Source organism: Aristolochia californica, unplaced genomic scaffold (genome assembly GCF_029961685.1).
Source record: "Aristolochia californica isolate CCGP_79_NKW_82.1479 unplaced genomic scaffold, dmAriCali1.0.hap1 SCAF_2, whole genome shotgun sequence".
Lineage (NCBI taxonomy): Eukaryota > Viridiplantae > Streptophyta > Magnoliopsida > Piperales > Aristolochiaceae > Aristolochia > Aristolochia californica.
The window spans coordinates 41,216,220-41,231,562 of NW_027181881.1; the positions used below are offsets into that span (position 1 = coordinate 41,216,220).

A 15,343-nucleotide genomic window follows, 5' to 3' on the forward strand; every position below is an offset into this window, starting at 1 on the left:
AATGTTTTATTAAATTTTGTTTTAATTATAGTTATATCCTATATTAGAATAATTTATATTTTAAACAAATTGATCTAAAATAACTTAAAATATTCATTGGTATTTAATAGATTTATGGCAACATAAAGTTGTCAATTATTTCCAAATCTCCACTCTAAAAATATAATTCTAAAACCAAATTATTTTCTTAGAAAAAAGGATGGAAATGGATAATGTGTTTAGATCTTGCCACATTTTTTCACAATGTTCACTAATTACTTGTTTAGGTTAGATTGAGACATTTTTATCGTTAAAGCCTCTAAAAATTATTAATGAATAATATTTTTTTAAATACTTAAAATCATTATTATTATTTTCTTAAGAAATTTTTGGATTTTTATACTATATAAAAGACAAAAGTGTCTCAACAAATTTCAAATTCAGAGAAATCTGAAGAATAAAGCATGCTATATATAATAAATTTATAAATAAAGTTCTATTGTTAATATTGATATATTTCAATACATTTATCTATTTTAGTCTTGTATATAATTTACTAATTGATTTTGAAAATGTTACTATTTTTTTTATTTTTCATTTTTTATGTGCATCCAAACATGATCGTTTTCTCTGTTATTTTCTATGGGCATCCAAACAAGAATCGATGGCAGAGTTCTGATGAGCTTTAGGGTTGTAGATTGATTCAAATTCTTGGAAATTGTTAGTCCATTTGTCAATATCCAAAATCTAAATATATGAAAATCTAGCGGAAGGTCGGAATTCCAAAATTGATTTGTAGAATAATATTTGGGTCGGAAAACAAGTAACAAAAATGAGATATAAAAAATAAAATAAAAATGACTTAAAAATAAAATAATCAATGTACAAACAATTTGGTTCAAAATAAAGAGTCTTCGAGAATCATATCAAAGTTTCAAGAGCTACAATGATTCAATATTATTAATTTGAGCCAAGAGGTAGAGAGCATGCATTGGTACTCCATATAGGTCTAGGGCAATCAATATTTCATAGGAATCAACATTTTGGAGACGTCTAAGGAGGAAACCAATAACCCATGCATGTCAAGGTATACACCACCCTCCCACGACCGTGCCCTCCATGGAAAATCAAAGATGGCAAAAATGTTAGTACTAGAAAATACATCTTCCAATAGAGAATAAAAAGGGGGATCAAAGAGGGGAGAGGGAGAAGAAGAACAAGATGGGAAAGAGAGAAATGCAACTTCGAGCCCTTTTTCTTTTTTGTGAATCGCAAAATCGGTTTTGAGTTTTTGTTTAGGCATCATGGACATCCAAAACTTTTGTTTTGAAATATATGTCCATTTCAATCACTATAAGGGATTCATATGAATCTATCCTAGGTGACCCCAAAATATTTAAATAAAGTAAATGAATTTGAAAAAAAAAAAAAAAAAAGTAATCCAAAAGATTCAAGTCTTCATATTGAAATCAAATTTCTCAAACAAGGACTATAAAAAGGTTTATCCAAATTGAGGATGAAGCCAGTGCTCAAAACAAACCGATAGTTTCCTACGGCCTCTGATTTAGGAAACCCTACATGGTAGTCGAAACATGGATTGAAGAACCAAAGTAAATCCACCTAGTGTCAAGAGAACAATAATTATATTAGATTCAAAACACACAAGAGATAAAAGAGTACTTTTCTTCTTGAGCCAAGGGCATTCGTTTCTAATGTTTCCCTTCTTTTTATAGAAGAAACATCAGGAATCCTCCTTGAAAACCTTATGGAGATGTGCGCTTTCACCTATTTAAGGGTACCTCAGGTAGTCAAATGTGCACTTTCACCTATTTCTTATAATGATTTTTCTTCCTCTTGAACACACATGGTCAAAAGTTCATTGATTGATCATTTTCTTTGTGTGTGTCATATGAGATTTTAAATGGACCGTACTGACGAGGAAGAAGAATACCAAAAACAAATAAGATATCTCTATCCCAAGAGACTTGAGACGAGCAGCTATATCTCTCATCTTCATGATGTAAATCTCATACATGGAGGACAATTGATTCATTAAGATGCTGGCCAAGGCTTTACTTGAAGACTCAAATTGTTCATTTATAGCCTTCATGTAATCCTTGATATCCTTATATTCAGAAATGAACCATGTATACTAGGTAAAATGCATCATGCTAAGACAATTAGATCATTCCCAAAGTTCATGTAATGCATTCTCGCTAGCTATGCTAGTTTTAGTGAAAGAAAAAGGTTTACCATTCCATTCAATTTAAATTGAAAATAAAAAATCCCTGTGGGGTAAGATAATTGCACCAACACATTTAATTACAATTTGATTGTGACCCATATACCAAAAACTTAATGTATGCATTTTTCATAAAATATAGTGAATGCATACTGATCACATGACATTAAATCTATAAACAATTATACAAAAATATTATCTCTCAACTTCTGAAAATTTTGTTTTCTTTCATATAATGATATCAACTAGATAGGAATTCAGAACAAGTAATGAGCTACTGATGCCTGATCTGCTTGGTCAAAAGGTAAAGTAATTCACACAAATGTTGCCTCTGAACTTCAAAGAAAGACATTCAAGACAATTCGTGACTAAATGTGATGACAACTATTGGCCAAATTGGATTCCAGTCTCTTGATCTTGTATCCAGATATCCATTTCTGATGCTCCCATTGCACATTTTTTACATCCACAAATCCAGCCATGGGAGAACGTTTGCTTCTCTTCAAGAGTGTCCGGATTCAGGTATTCCCCTTGATATTAAATGCCAATTAACATTTTTGCGATGGATGAGTATGTACTTGTCAATTTGTTGCCTCATTTACTCCATTGGAAAGACGAGGAACAACTACAGGGCCCCCACGAACTTTGTCGATAGCAAAGCTTATCCTTACAGGCCGACCTAGCAATGCCTGCAAACAAAACCAACTGATTTGAGAAAAAAACAAACCTCAAACCCAATAATACAAATACAAGTTATCTTACTTTTCCATCTATCGCATCCTTAGCAGACCTAGCATCGTTATCATTTGAAAAATGCACAAACCCAAACCCTCTTGATCGCCCTGTGTTTTTGTCATACATAATCCTTACTGCAAGATGAGAGAAAACATGATTAATGAAGTCAACCGATAATGGACATTGACTGAGGATAGAAATATAAACCGCCTCATTTTTTAGTTAAAAGTATCAGATGTCCAGAAGACCAAGTACATGCAGGTGACTAAAACATAAACATCATAAAGCAGTATTCCCACATTGTTAGAAGATGTAATTTGGGTTACATAGTTTTCTAGTATTCCCTGAGTGTAATGAGAAGCAGAGGCAGTATTGTACTTATTTATTTATTTTGACTTATAGCCACATAAGAGGGAGAGAGTGTTAGTTCAAAGTAACCCTGAAATCTCTCCCATACGCGTTGATGTAATTCTTCTATCATCTCTTGTTGTCTGTCTCTCCTCTCTCATTCTTTCTCCTCTACTACATGTTACTTTCTTCGAAATTAACATGGTAACAGAGCAACTTCCCCTTCAGATATCCGCAAGTTGACCAAGTTGCGAGAAGATGAGTCTCTCTTATTTTTTTTTTAAATAAGGTGTGAATATATATTGCAAGATGAAGAAAGTATACATACCTAGCTAAGAAGGTCTTCCTCCACAACAAGCTATTGGAGGGAAAGGGAAACGCCTTATTTAGCTTGATTATCTGCTAAATGATTAGTAGATCTAGGAATATAATTCCATTTACAATGCATTTGGGTAACTAAAGTATAGATATCCTCGAATAATTCCCAATGCCTCCAAGGAGGTTTTGAAGAATTCATACACCAATTGATAACAACTTTTGAATCGCCTTCAACATAGAGAGGGCCCTCCATCTTTTGCTAGAAGAGTTTTAGCCCATTGTACAGCCCATGTCTCAGCATTGGTAGAATCAGATATACCAATCGGTCCAGCGTATGATAAAAGAAAATTTCCTTTCTCGTCATAAACGACTCCACCAAATCTAGCCGGCCCAGGGCAACCATATGCACTTCCGTCAAAGTTTAATTTGAAGTGTCCCAATGGGGGGTGAAGACCACATTTTCATAGGAGGGCATGATGGAAAAGACATTTCCGCAATGAGACGCCAGTTTCCACGCAAACTTGATCCTTTTAGTTCTGAAATTCCTTCCGCATGTAGACCTAAGAGGATACTTGCCCAATGATTCTATTGCACAAAATTTTCCAGGGAAGAGATTTTCGATTAAATTTTCTGTTGTTTATCTCTTTAAATAGACTCCACACAATGTAACCCACACAGCAAGAGATTAATATTTTCCAAGTTTGGGAAGACGAGCACTAGTAACAGTGAGTATAGTGGAAGGTAATGATTGAGATGGGTAGTATTGCAACCCAATTTTGTCTATGAGTTCGGTCCAAACCAAATGGGCATACTCGCAATGTAAAAGGATATGATCTACGGTTTCAGGAGAGGAATGACAAAAAGGGCATAAGGGGTCCGAAACAGTATTTCCACGTCAAATTAATGAGTTTGGAGGTTAAAAAAAAAAATTGGCACACAGTCCAAATAAAAAACTTCGCCCGAGGTGGAATGGGTAAGGACCACGCAAAAGCAGCTGGATGGATTGGTTGATTTGATTGGAGAGAAATCAAGGAGTGATAGGCAGAAGTAGTAGAGAACGTACCTTGCCTACACGGGGTCCAGATGAGTGTGTCTGGAGAGTTTTTTATTCTTACCGTTGAGAGACTTGAGACAAGATCTGCACCGTCAAGGGCTTCAGCGTCAGACAAAGCTCGGCGGAGATCTAAGTTTCACTCACCAGAGGTAAGCCTTTGCGCAAAAACGATCTCATCTTGTTATCTTGCCATGCGACAAATACATCCATGACTAACATTAAAACCGCTTGGGCCAGCCCACCTGTTTGTCTAGAATTTTGTTTGGCTACCTGTACCAATGTAACATTTGATAGCATTTTTAAAGGCAGGCAGCAGCTGGGCAATTTTTTCCACACAGGAGATAATTTATAATATCTTCCACCATCATTCCACTGACCATAAACTTTCCCTGCTTTGGCTTCAACAATTTTCTGCCATAACAGAGTTGGTTGCATATTAAATTTCCATATCCACTTCAACTGTAAGGCAGAATTGGTTGTTGCAATATCCTGGATCCCGAGACCACCCATTACAATGGTTTACAAACATCCTCCCATTTTACAAGGCAATATTTTCTTTCCCCATTTGGCCCACCCCATAAAAATCTCCTTTTAAGGAGTTCAATTCTATTCCGGATAGAGGCTGGACAGCGATACAAGGAAAGAAAATAAGAAGGTATTCCATGTAAACAAGATTTTATGAGTACAAACTTACCAGCTTTGGACAGGAATCTTCCTTTCCATGATGCAAGACGGCCTTCGAGGCGCTCAATGACAGGGTGTCAGGCGCTTTTTGTAGGTAGGACGGGAGTCAGTGGAAGACCCAAGTATGTGCCGGGGAGAGATGCAACTTTATACCCCAAATAGCTTGCCATTGAGTTTAATACAGAAGGCTCAATATTAAAGCCAGTGATAGAAGATTTAGCCCAACTTACCTTTTGACCAGAAGACAGTTCAAAAATGTTGAGGAAGGCTTTCATGTGGGAAATCTGCCTCATAGAACCTTCTCCAAAAAGAATAGTATCATCAGCGTACTGCAAGATTGGAATATCTTGGTTCGGGTCTTCAAAGACAGGACTAAGCCAACCCGAGCATTTAGCAAATCGGACAATAGAGGCAAAGTGCTCCCCAATGAGAGTAGAGAGAAAAGGAGACAAAGGGTCACCTTGCCTTATTCCCCTTGTAGATTTGAAGAAACCGCACAACCTTCCATTAACAAGGACAGAAGATGATGTGGTGGAAATACAACTTCTCATCCAAAATTTCCACCTATTCCCAAAACCCATTCGATAAAAAAGGTGATCGATAAGTTTCCAATTTGCTCGGTCAAAGGCTTTTTCAAAATCTAATTTCAGGACGAATCTGGTTGGGAAGATTTTTTGAAAGAGTCTAACAGCTCGTGAGCAGTCATAGAGGAGTCCAAAATATTTCTATCTCGAATGAAAGCACTTTGACTGGGATAAATGACTTTCAGAAGGTGGGCTTTTAGCTGATTTTCAAGGAGACGTCCAATGATTTTATAATAACTGGTTGTGAGGCTAATAGGATGAAAATCTTGGGGAGGGTTGTGTTGGATTTTTTTGGGATAAGAGTAATGAAAGATGCTCCAACTGCCTTATGGGTTATGCCGACTTGGTGGAAATTGTGGACAAAAACATACACATCACTTTTGATTGAATCCCAAAAACAACAGTAGAACTTACCGTTAAAACCATCAGGTCCAGGAACTTTATCTTTCGGAAGGCCAAGGGCAGCCAAATCAATTTCTTCAGTGGTGAACGGCTTTTCCAGATCTGATGCATTCGTGGGAGAGATGTGCAGGAATTCAAGCTGCGGCAGTTTAGGTCTATTGTAGCACACCTCGGTGTACAAGTCTGAGAATAACTTCACCAAAATATTAGAAATAGAGGAACCATCGATAATCACTTGATCTCCATGACAGAGAGTAGTGATACGGTTAGTCCTCCTCCTGGCCGAGGCAATGGAATGGAAAAACTTTGTGTTTCCATCTCCCTCAGCCATCCATCGGAATCTAGCACGTTGTTTCCAGTAAATAGATTCAAAACGAAGCAGATTTAAATATTCCAAATTTATTAATTTCTAATAAGTAAATCAGGAGGAGAAATAGAACTTTGTTCTTCGAGTAGATCAAGCTCAGATATGCCGTGACGAACCGATTCTTTCTGGGAAGCAGCAACAGCACGATGATTACTGGCCCATAAACGGATCTTCGTTTTAAGTGCTTTGATTTTGAGAGGAAGCGCCCAGCCTGGGTTAGGATGACTCTCCTGCTCTTGCCACCAGCCAGGAAGGGATGAAGTGAATGACTCAACAAAGATCCAGGCATTTTCGAAGCAGAAAGGGGATCTCCCCCAAGCAGGTGGGCAAGTGTTGAATTGTATAGGCCAGTGATCAGATCCAACTTTGTTTAGGACTTGGCCACAAGTATTAGGGAAGAGTTGACACCATTCATTGTTTGCAAAGAAATGGTCCAACTTTGAGAGGACAGGGGATGACTGACCATTGGTCCAAGAAAATTTTTTCCCAGAGGGAAATTTCGGAAAGGCCGAGACTACCAATGAAGTTGGAGAAGGTTCTCATGTTGGACGAAATTTTGATTGCAAGAGGGCTTTTTTCGGAACAGAGTAGAATGGCATTGAAATCTCCAGCCAAAAGCCAGGGCAGATCCCATAATTGAATGAGTAGAAAAACTTCCTCCCAAAAGGAAGCCCGGTTGTGTTGCCGAGTAGGACCATAGATACCAGCCAGCGCCCAGAAAGTTCCAAGAGAGTGACCGTGAAAACGCAAGCCAATAGAGTATTGGCCCGGTTGAGAGAGAGTAGCATCAACTGCTTTTGGGTCCCAGATGACAACGATGCCACCAGAGTGCCCAATCGCATCGACATTAGCCCATGCAGGCTCCGAGTCATACCATAATTCTCGGGTAATAGAATAGACAAAAAGTTGCAGCTTAGTTTCTACAAGAATTACAATTTTTTGGCTTATATTCAAAAAGATGAGTCTCTCTTATTGTGCTTCTATTTCTCTAATTTCCACTTTCAGATTTTTCTTTCTTAGCTTCAGATTTCATCTCTTTTCCCTTGAATCTCCTTTAACTGCCTCAATCTAGCTGATTTCCTGTATATATGTTCTACACATGGAGCTCCAATCCAACCCAAGCTCAAAAAGTATTGAAGTTTCCCCTTACAAGTGGCAGAGCAATGGAGACTGCCTTAGAAGTGTTCCCTTTAGCTGCCTTACATCTTTGAAAACATATAAGACAAAGTAATTATGCCAATTGCAAGACATTGTAACACCAACTTGTTTGACAATGAAAGGATAATATAAAGCTAGTGATTAAGAACTCCATAGAATGACATTTAAAAAAAAATCCATAGAATGCAGAATGCACCGACTCAGAAAAAGGGAAAAAGACCTATATGCATACATTCAAGAGCTAAGAAAACCAATGGATACATGCCAAGGAGCCATGAAAAGAATAATTGAAATTAGGCAGTTCAGCTGTGTGGACTGCCAATGGGTTGATGTGTAATAATGCTGACAACATGTGTCAAAATAATCAAATATGCCATGCATGACCCAAGAAACTTCAAGTAGTAGAGCATGTGGCAGGAGCAAAGCACATATGGCATACATAAGTCCTCTTTCATGTCAAAATTATTGGCCACTAACTCTAAAATCGCTACATCCACTAGGATGATTCTCCAAGGTATTCCACAAACAAACTATCAACAACTCAATCTCAAACCTACAAAAACTTCAAGTAATAGAACAAGGCAAGAGTAAAATACACAGAGCACCCTGAAATCACCTCCTATGCCCACCTCACCAATAATTAACTTGCAAAATCGTGTGGGTTTAAGGAAGAGATATCCAAAGATATTCAACTCATTCAACATTTAGCAATTCTAACCTTTGGTCTTAGTCTTATAGACTTTCAGGTAACAAACCTGATATCAGCTACCCAAGTATCAAAGGCCTGACTGTTACGTAAACTCATAGGGCACAGAAGCAAAATTCATACACTTAAATGGACTGATTTCATTGTCACCAACTTAGCCCATAAATCTATTCAGTGGATTCAATGCCAAGCACGTTTTGCCAAAATGAGACTTCCATTCATGATATCATACTCCTTTCAAGAGAGAACCAGAGAGGAGGTAAATTCAGGGGCAAATGAAAAAAAAAAAAAAAAAAAACGAGTGACTTAGTTGAAAGAACTAAACCACAGAATACAACATTTAAAAGCAATTGATACAACTGAGCAGGTGGTCATTGAAGCAGCTGAACACCCCCAACTCAACCCAGGCAAGGTCCAGCAAAGATCCATATACCCACTAGATAAATACTGTAAAAATATAAAAAACAGAGGCCATCGAAGAAGCTAAATAATGGATAACCCTTCTGATAAAGCCAATACAAAAACTTCTAATGATGAGCAGAAGCGTTTGCATTTCCTTTTTTTTTAATCTCGTTGTAGGCTTTTACTGTTATAACAACAATGTCAAGAACAGCGATTCAAGCTATTACAGATGAAAGGAACCTTAACTATGTTTTAATTTCATATCGGTATTAAAAGTTTTTATATATAAGCAAAAAAACTGACCAAGTAATTAACCACTCACGCAACGAGGAGAACAGACCCTTGTCAAAGTCCACATCATGTCCATTCAGCAATTGTGTAAGGAATCGGCCAGCTCAAATAAACACAAATAAGAAAACTAAAAAAAATGCAAATAAAAAAGAGCTATAGTCAATTCCAGTTAATACCTTCAGTCACTTCCCCAAAAGATGAAAAAGTATCCTTCAAGGATTTTTCATCCACTCCCCACGAAAGACCTGAGGAAAATGTCGAAATCAACGGACGACCCTTTATGTGGAACCAATATGAAAGACAAAAAAACAGGAATCTTTACGATACCACCAACGAAGAGCTTGGAAGAGGTAGGGGAAGAGGTTGGCGCGCAGTAGCAGCGCAAGTGAAGAGCTGGAAAAGAGAGCCTCCGTAGGCCGAACATACTCACACCGAAGCGTGATGGTTGCGGAAAACAATGGTAGGGTATAAGGAGGAGAGATCGATGAACCGCGCCGTCGGAATGACGATATCGATTATCGAAATTCAGGCAGCTAGTGCCGACTTCCGACGGGCTTCTCGCCTGAGCTTTGGTCCCACTTCTCCCCAACGAAGGAAAGGGCTAAACGGCCGACAGGTATAAGCGATTGTGCACCCTTCCTATCAGGGATTGCAGCAGGCACGCCGGTTAACTCTAGCCCTATACCGATGCCTGATAGGGTCGATTAACACCGCTAGTATTTTAGTTTCAACACTACACTTTGTCACTTTGAAAGCTAGGTGTATCCCTCTTACTTCCACCCTAGGGAAAGTAGGCTATGTTTTATATGTTTAATAATATTATTATCTCTATTTTATTATTAAAATTTGATAAAAATAGATAAATAAATATAAATACATGGGATAATAAATAAATGTAAGGTAGAATGGATTAATTTTTAAAATCATTGGATGGTTACATTAAAAATTGGGTGCATTTAACCTTAAATGGAATTAGGTCAATACTCTTTTTTTCCCAAATTATAAAGAGTGTGTCTAAAATATTGTAGTGCATAAGAAAATTATTCACCTTGTTTAGTGAAATGTCATTTAAAGGATGAAGTGTTACTATCGTGAGAATTTGTTTAGTGAGATCATATAGTATAATATTATCCTCCTGAATTATACTAGCGGAACAAGTCCTTGTCCTTTTCCTTCAATGGAGAGATCATTACCATCTCCTACTTGTATTTTTTTTTTTTAATCTTTTATAAGGAGATAGGTTTGAGAACATACCTGGATTGTTTGTTATATGTGTTGTAGCACCAGTGTCAAGAAACCACTATGAGTCTTCTTTTGGTTCGAAGATGGTGAGAACTACTAAAGCATTGGAATATTTTCAGCTCGGTAATTTTGATTGAACCGATGTCAGCATGTATCAACAGTTTGATTGGGTTTATGATCAATTTGACACTGAATCCCATTTGATGAGGCGGTGGTTAATGGTTGCTTATTGTTGTGGAATTGACCGAAAGTATTATTTCTAGATTGGGTGAAGTTGTTATGTTTAGGGGGCTTACTTGAATTTTGGTTAAAAAATTGGCTGTTGCTTTTTTTGCCTTTGATGACTTGTTTGCAAAAAAATTTGTTTACCATCATGGCTGAAAATCAATTTCCAAGTGTTTGACTTATTTAAAGTTCATGACTTTGGAGTATCAGAAAAATTTCTTTCTAAGTTGGCAATGGAGGTTGAGCTAACATTGTTGTGACCAAGGATTCATATGGGGCATTTAACCCATGGAAAAGCCAAAGATTTGTCCTCTTCTGAAATAGGACTTTGTATGGTTGCTAAAGCATCACATATTCCTTTGACTTTTGTGACATAGTCATTCAAAGTTTGATCTTTTGTCTTCTTCATTGTTTGTAAAACTTGACGGAGGTGCGTCTCTCGTACCTTTGAGTGATTTAAAAAAATGATTTTACATTTTTGTCATACATCCCTTGCAGTTTTGAGTGCAACCACATGGCATAGGCTTCTTTAACCATTGTAGCATTGAATCAATTAACAAGTAACTAGTCTCTAAGCTCCCATTCTTCAAATGATAGAATTATCATGGATGAATTATCACTAGCAAATTTTGAAGGTGGCGTAATAGATCCATCAATGAATCCCATGAGGCATTGAGATTTCAAAACCAACCATTGACTTCTCCATAACACATAATTATTGGAGGAGACTTTAATTGAAATGAATGCAGTAATAGAAGTAACGGACATGAGAGGTGGATTTGAATGTATTGAGATGACATTGGTATTTATGATGATTATAATAAGAGATAGAAGTAAGAAGACTATGACAATTAACGGAATTGTTTAGAAGATGATGAATTCAAGAAGTAAAAGAAGAAGAATGTAGTGACAATGTTTATGAAAAAAATGATATGGAATTAATGGAAGAGTGCCTACTTGTTTGAATGAGATCACCCCCCTTAGGATCAAACCATCAACTCTGATACCATGAAAATTTTTAATCCACCATGAATGAGTGAAGGAATGAGAGAGCTTCAAGACATTCAAGACAAAAAACCAAGAGAGAGAAAAAGAGAGAGAAGGCAAGGGATAAATTTTTTATGTGTATTGAATGAATTGTAGAAGGATTGCAAGGGTTTTTGTAAAAATCTTAAAGGAGAAATAAATCACAAGGACTTCTTCTTACAAGTTATAATCTAAGTGTCTTTACATAATTACATAAATCAATTCAAAATAGAGTTCAATCATTCCTTTCTTCTTTCTTTGATTTTGGATCTTGATTTCCTTATTTGACTTTGCCTTGATCTTCTTCCATTGATTCAGTAATTTGAAATAATTTGTCTCCTTGATTGATTTGATCATGATTTGTAGAAGATTCTTGAGTTAGATGTAGTGGGACATCCATGTGAGAGATTGAAGGGATTAAATTCTTTAAAACCATGCATGGGGACGTCCTCTTTTGAGTGGATGAGGTGGGCATCAACCTGGCATGGTTTTACATGGATGATTTGTCCCTCTTTGCCCCTTGTGCCACCTTGAAATGAACATGGTCTTCCGTTGTAGTGAAGGGTTTTGGTATAGCTTGGAATAATGCATTTTCTTGTACTTGTCTTTGTATGTTCATATTTCTTTGTTATTTTTCAGTTTTAAAAAAACCTAAACCCCATAAATTACTAAAGTCAGTATCAACAAAACTGACTTTAAAGATGGTGTCACAAAACTGATTTTAAACTTAGTATTAGGAAAAATGACTTTCAAGCCAGTATCCATCCACAAACCCGTTTATAGAGTTGGTATTCCATATACCAAGTTTTAGAAAAAAAATCCTTCCCAAAATTACTACTTAAAATGGTTAATTCTATCCCTATAGTCGGCATTGGTGATACTGATTTTAAAGTCAGTATCACTGATGCTAACTTTTAAACTAGATATGAAACTCGGTATGCCAAGTAATTTCATAATGAAGTTGGTATCTTGGATATGGAGTTTAAAGTTAGTATCAATGATACCAGCTTCAATGCAAAAATTAAAAAATGTGATGGGGATTACACCACATCACTGATTTAGTGCCATAGTGGTTGTTGATCGATGAAGTGGTGTGTTGACCATCAATTTTGTAAATAACTTTGGTGGACCATTAGTCAACCAAAATTGACAAAAATCTCGCTAATTGTAATAAAAGGCCTATAAATATGCATTTTGGGAGGATACTCCATTATGAGTTTCAATAAACTACTTTGAGGCAACCCTTCAAAGGAAAGTCTAATTTCAAAAACCAAGCTTGAAATTAATTGTTGAACTCAATTAAATAATTTTAGAAAAAACAAACACAAGTTTAGCAACAAATTGCCAAGCACAATTATAAGATATTAGAATAAAGAATCAAATGTACTTAGTTCTTCCCAAAATTTGAGGATAAGCCTTCTATATTTGAAATCAAATACCACAAATCGGTTTGAAAGTGAGGATACACTTAAGAATGGTCAATATTCATTCTAGCAATCATTGGTGCATAAAATGGGGCAATAAATCACATAAATAAAGGAGATTTAACATATAAATAACTTGTCATTTTGAGTAGAAAATGACATTTTGACCTCTAATAAAAATTGATCAAAACATTTGTTAATATTTTATGAAAAATACTTAAAATATTTGTTTTAGTTTATTAATCATAATGTTAGATCTCTTACCAAATTTGGAGATGAATTGAAACCAGAAGGAAGGCCTCAAAGTTGAGGTTTGAATTGTTGGATCATAAACTTGATCCATAATCCATAATCCAAGCCCAACTTAAGGAAGCTTCGTGATTAACAGTTGAGCTGGCAAGTTAAGTCAGTAAACTTGTTGTACTGGCAAGAAGCTTGGAGAAGAAGCCAGATAAACAACAATGTGTGTGGCAAAGAATTTGCCATGTAGCAAAGGTTTATGTGTTGATTATTCACCTGTTACATGTATAAATACCTATGTAAGTAAAGTAAAACTATAAGAAAGAAGAAAGAACAAAAAAAAATTCAAAGAGTTAGCCTATTCCTATCCAAGCGTAATTTTTTTAGAAATAGAGAGAAGATCGTCATTTTAATTTTCAACAGTGGTATTAGAGCTGGTCGAAATCTTTGTACTACGCTTCCGCTGCAAGCTGTCGTCGAAAAGATGCATCCGGTGAAGGTTTTCTGAAAAAGTTTTCTGGAAACTGAAAAACAGAGGATGACCAACAGACTCGGTTCCATCTTTGACCCAATTTCTGAAGCAGACCCGGTTCACGAATCCTTTCAGATTCAGAAAAATGATGGTTCCCGAACGGTTCAAACTCGTCCAATTCTCACTCAACCCGCTTCCAACTCGATCGGTTCGGTTCCGTTCAACTCAGTTAGTTGACTCAGGATTCTGGTAGCCCATGACAGCTCTTTGATGTCTTATCGAGTGATTTTGGCGGCGTTGGATTCATCTCGTCAAGAGCTTCGATTTGATAAAGTATAAACTTTAAAAAAAAATCATCAGTGGTATCAGAGCCTTTTTATAAGAATTATAGCCTTTTATAAGAGATGACAAAGGAGATTTGATAGCCAATGTACAAATGTCAAAGAATAGAATGTTTCCTTTAAATATTCAAAACGATATTGCAAAGTGTTTACAGGATTGTTATAAAGACACATCGTGGCTATGGTATCTTCGCTTTGGGTATCTCAATTTTGAAGCATTAAAGCTATTATCCAAGAAAGAAATGGTGAGAAGCTTACTTGGCATTAATTACCCTAATCAAGTGTGTGAAGGGTGTTTTGTAAAACGCCTAGCCAATACAACTCAACAAACCGGTTTGTTAAGTGAGAAAAGCCAAGTACCTAACCCATATCAGTGGACTAGGGGTGGATGGGACCTAACCCAGGTGGATTGGAACCACCTAGCTCTGACACCCACCGTTCCCGTTCCCTACCGCTTTCGCCGGGATTCAAACATAGAACGTGGTGCCCAGTACTGATACCATGTCAAATGCCTAGCCAATACAACTTAACAGACCGATCTGTTAAGTGCGGAAAGCCAAGTACCTAACCCATCAGTGGACCAGGGGTGGACGAAACCTAACCCAAGTGGACCGAAACCACCTAGTTCTGATATGTTTATCAGGGAAGCAATTCAGAAATTTTTTTCCAAAAAAATCAGATTTAAGAGCCAAAAAGTTACTCGAGCTAATCCACACAGATCTATGTGGTCCAATAAAGCCAAAGCTCTTTAGGTAAAAGAAACTATTTTCTTCTCTTTATTGATGATTTTTCAAGGAAAACATGGGTATATTTCTTGAAACAAAAATCAGAAGTTTTTGAAGTCTTCAAGAAATTCAAAACTGCAGTAGAGAAGGAAAGTGGTAGAAAGATTAAAGCCATGAGATCTGATCGAGGAGGAGAATTTACTTCTAGAGAATTTCAAGAATTCTACGAAGTAAATAGAATTCATTGACCAATGACGGTTCCTAGATCCCCCCAACAAAATGGAGTGGCAGAAAGAAAGAATCGAACTATCCTCAATAAAGTTCGGAGTATGCTTAAAATCAATAAATTACCTAAAGAGTTTTGGGCCGAAGCTGTGT

The 15,343-nt window shown here is 36.6% G+C and overlaps 1 protein-coding gene across 1 annotated transcript; it reads right to left on the reverse strand.

Annotated features, from left to right (window-relative positions):
• Window positions 1–2,386: 2,386 nt before the first annotated feature.
• LOC137957040 (glycine-rich RNA-binding protein 4, mitochondrial-like) lies at window positions 2,387–9,995 on the reverse strand. Its single transcript, XM_068804741.1, has 4 exons — window positions 9,598–9,995; window positions 9,447–9,515; window positions 2,984–3,090; window positions 2,387–2,910 (listed from the first exon to the last, which is right to left on the reverse strand). The coding sequence occupies exons 1-4, from the start codon at window positions 9,692–9,694 to the stop codon at window positions 2,803–2,805; spliced, it is 381 nt and encodes a 126-aa protein (XP_068660842.1). The 5' UTR covers window positions 9,695–9,995; the 3' UTR covers window positions 2,387–2,802.
• Between the last annotated feature and the right edge of the window lie 5,348 nt (window positions 9,996–15,343).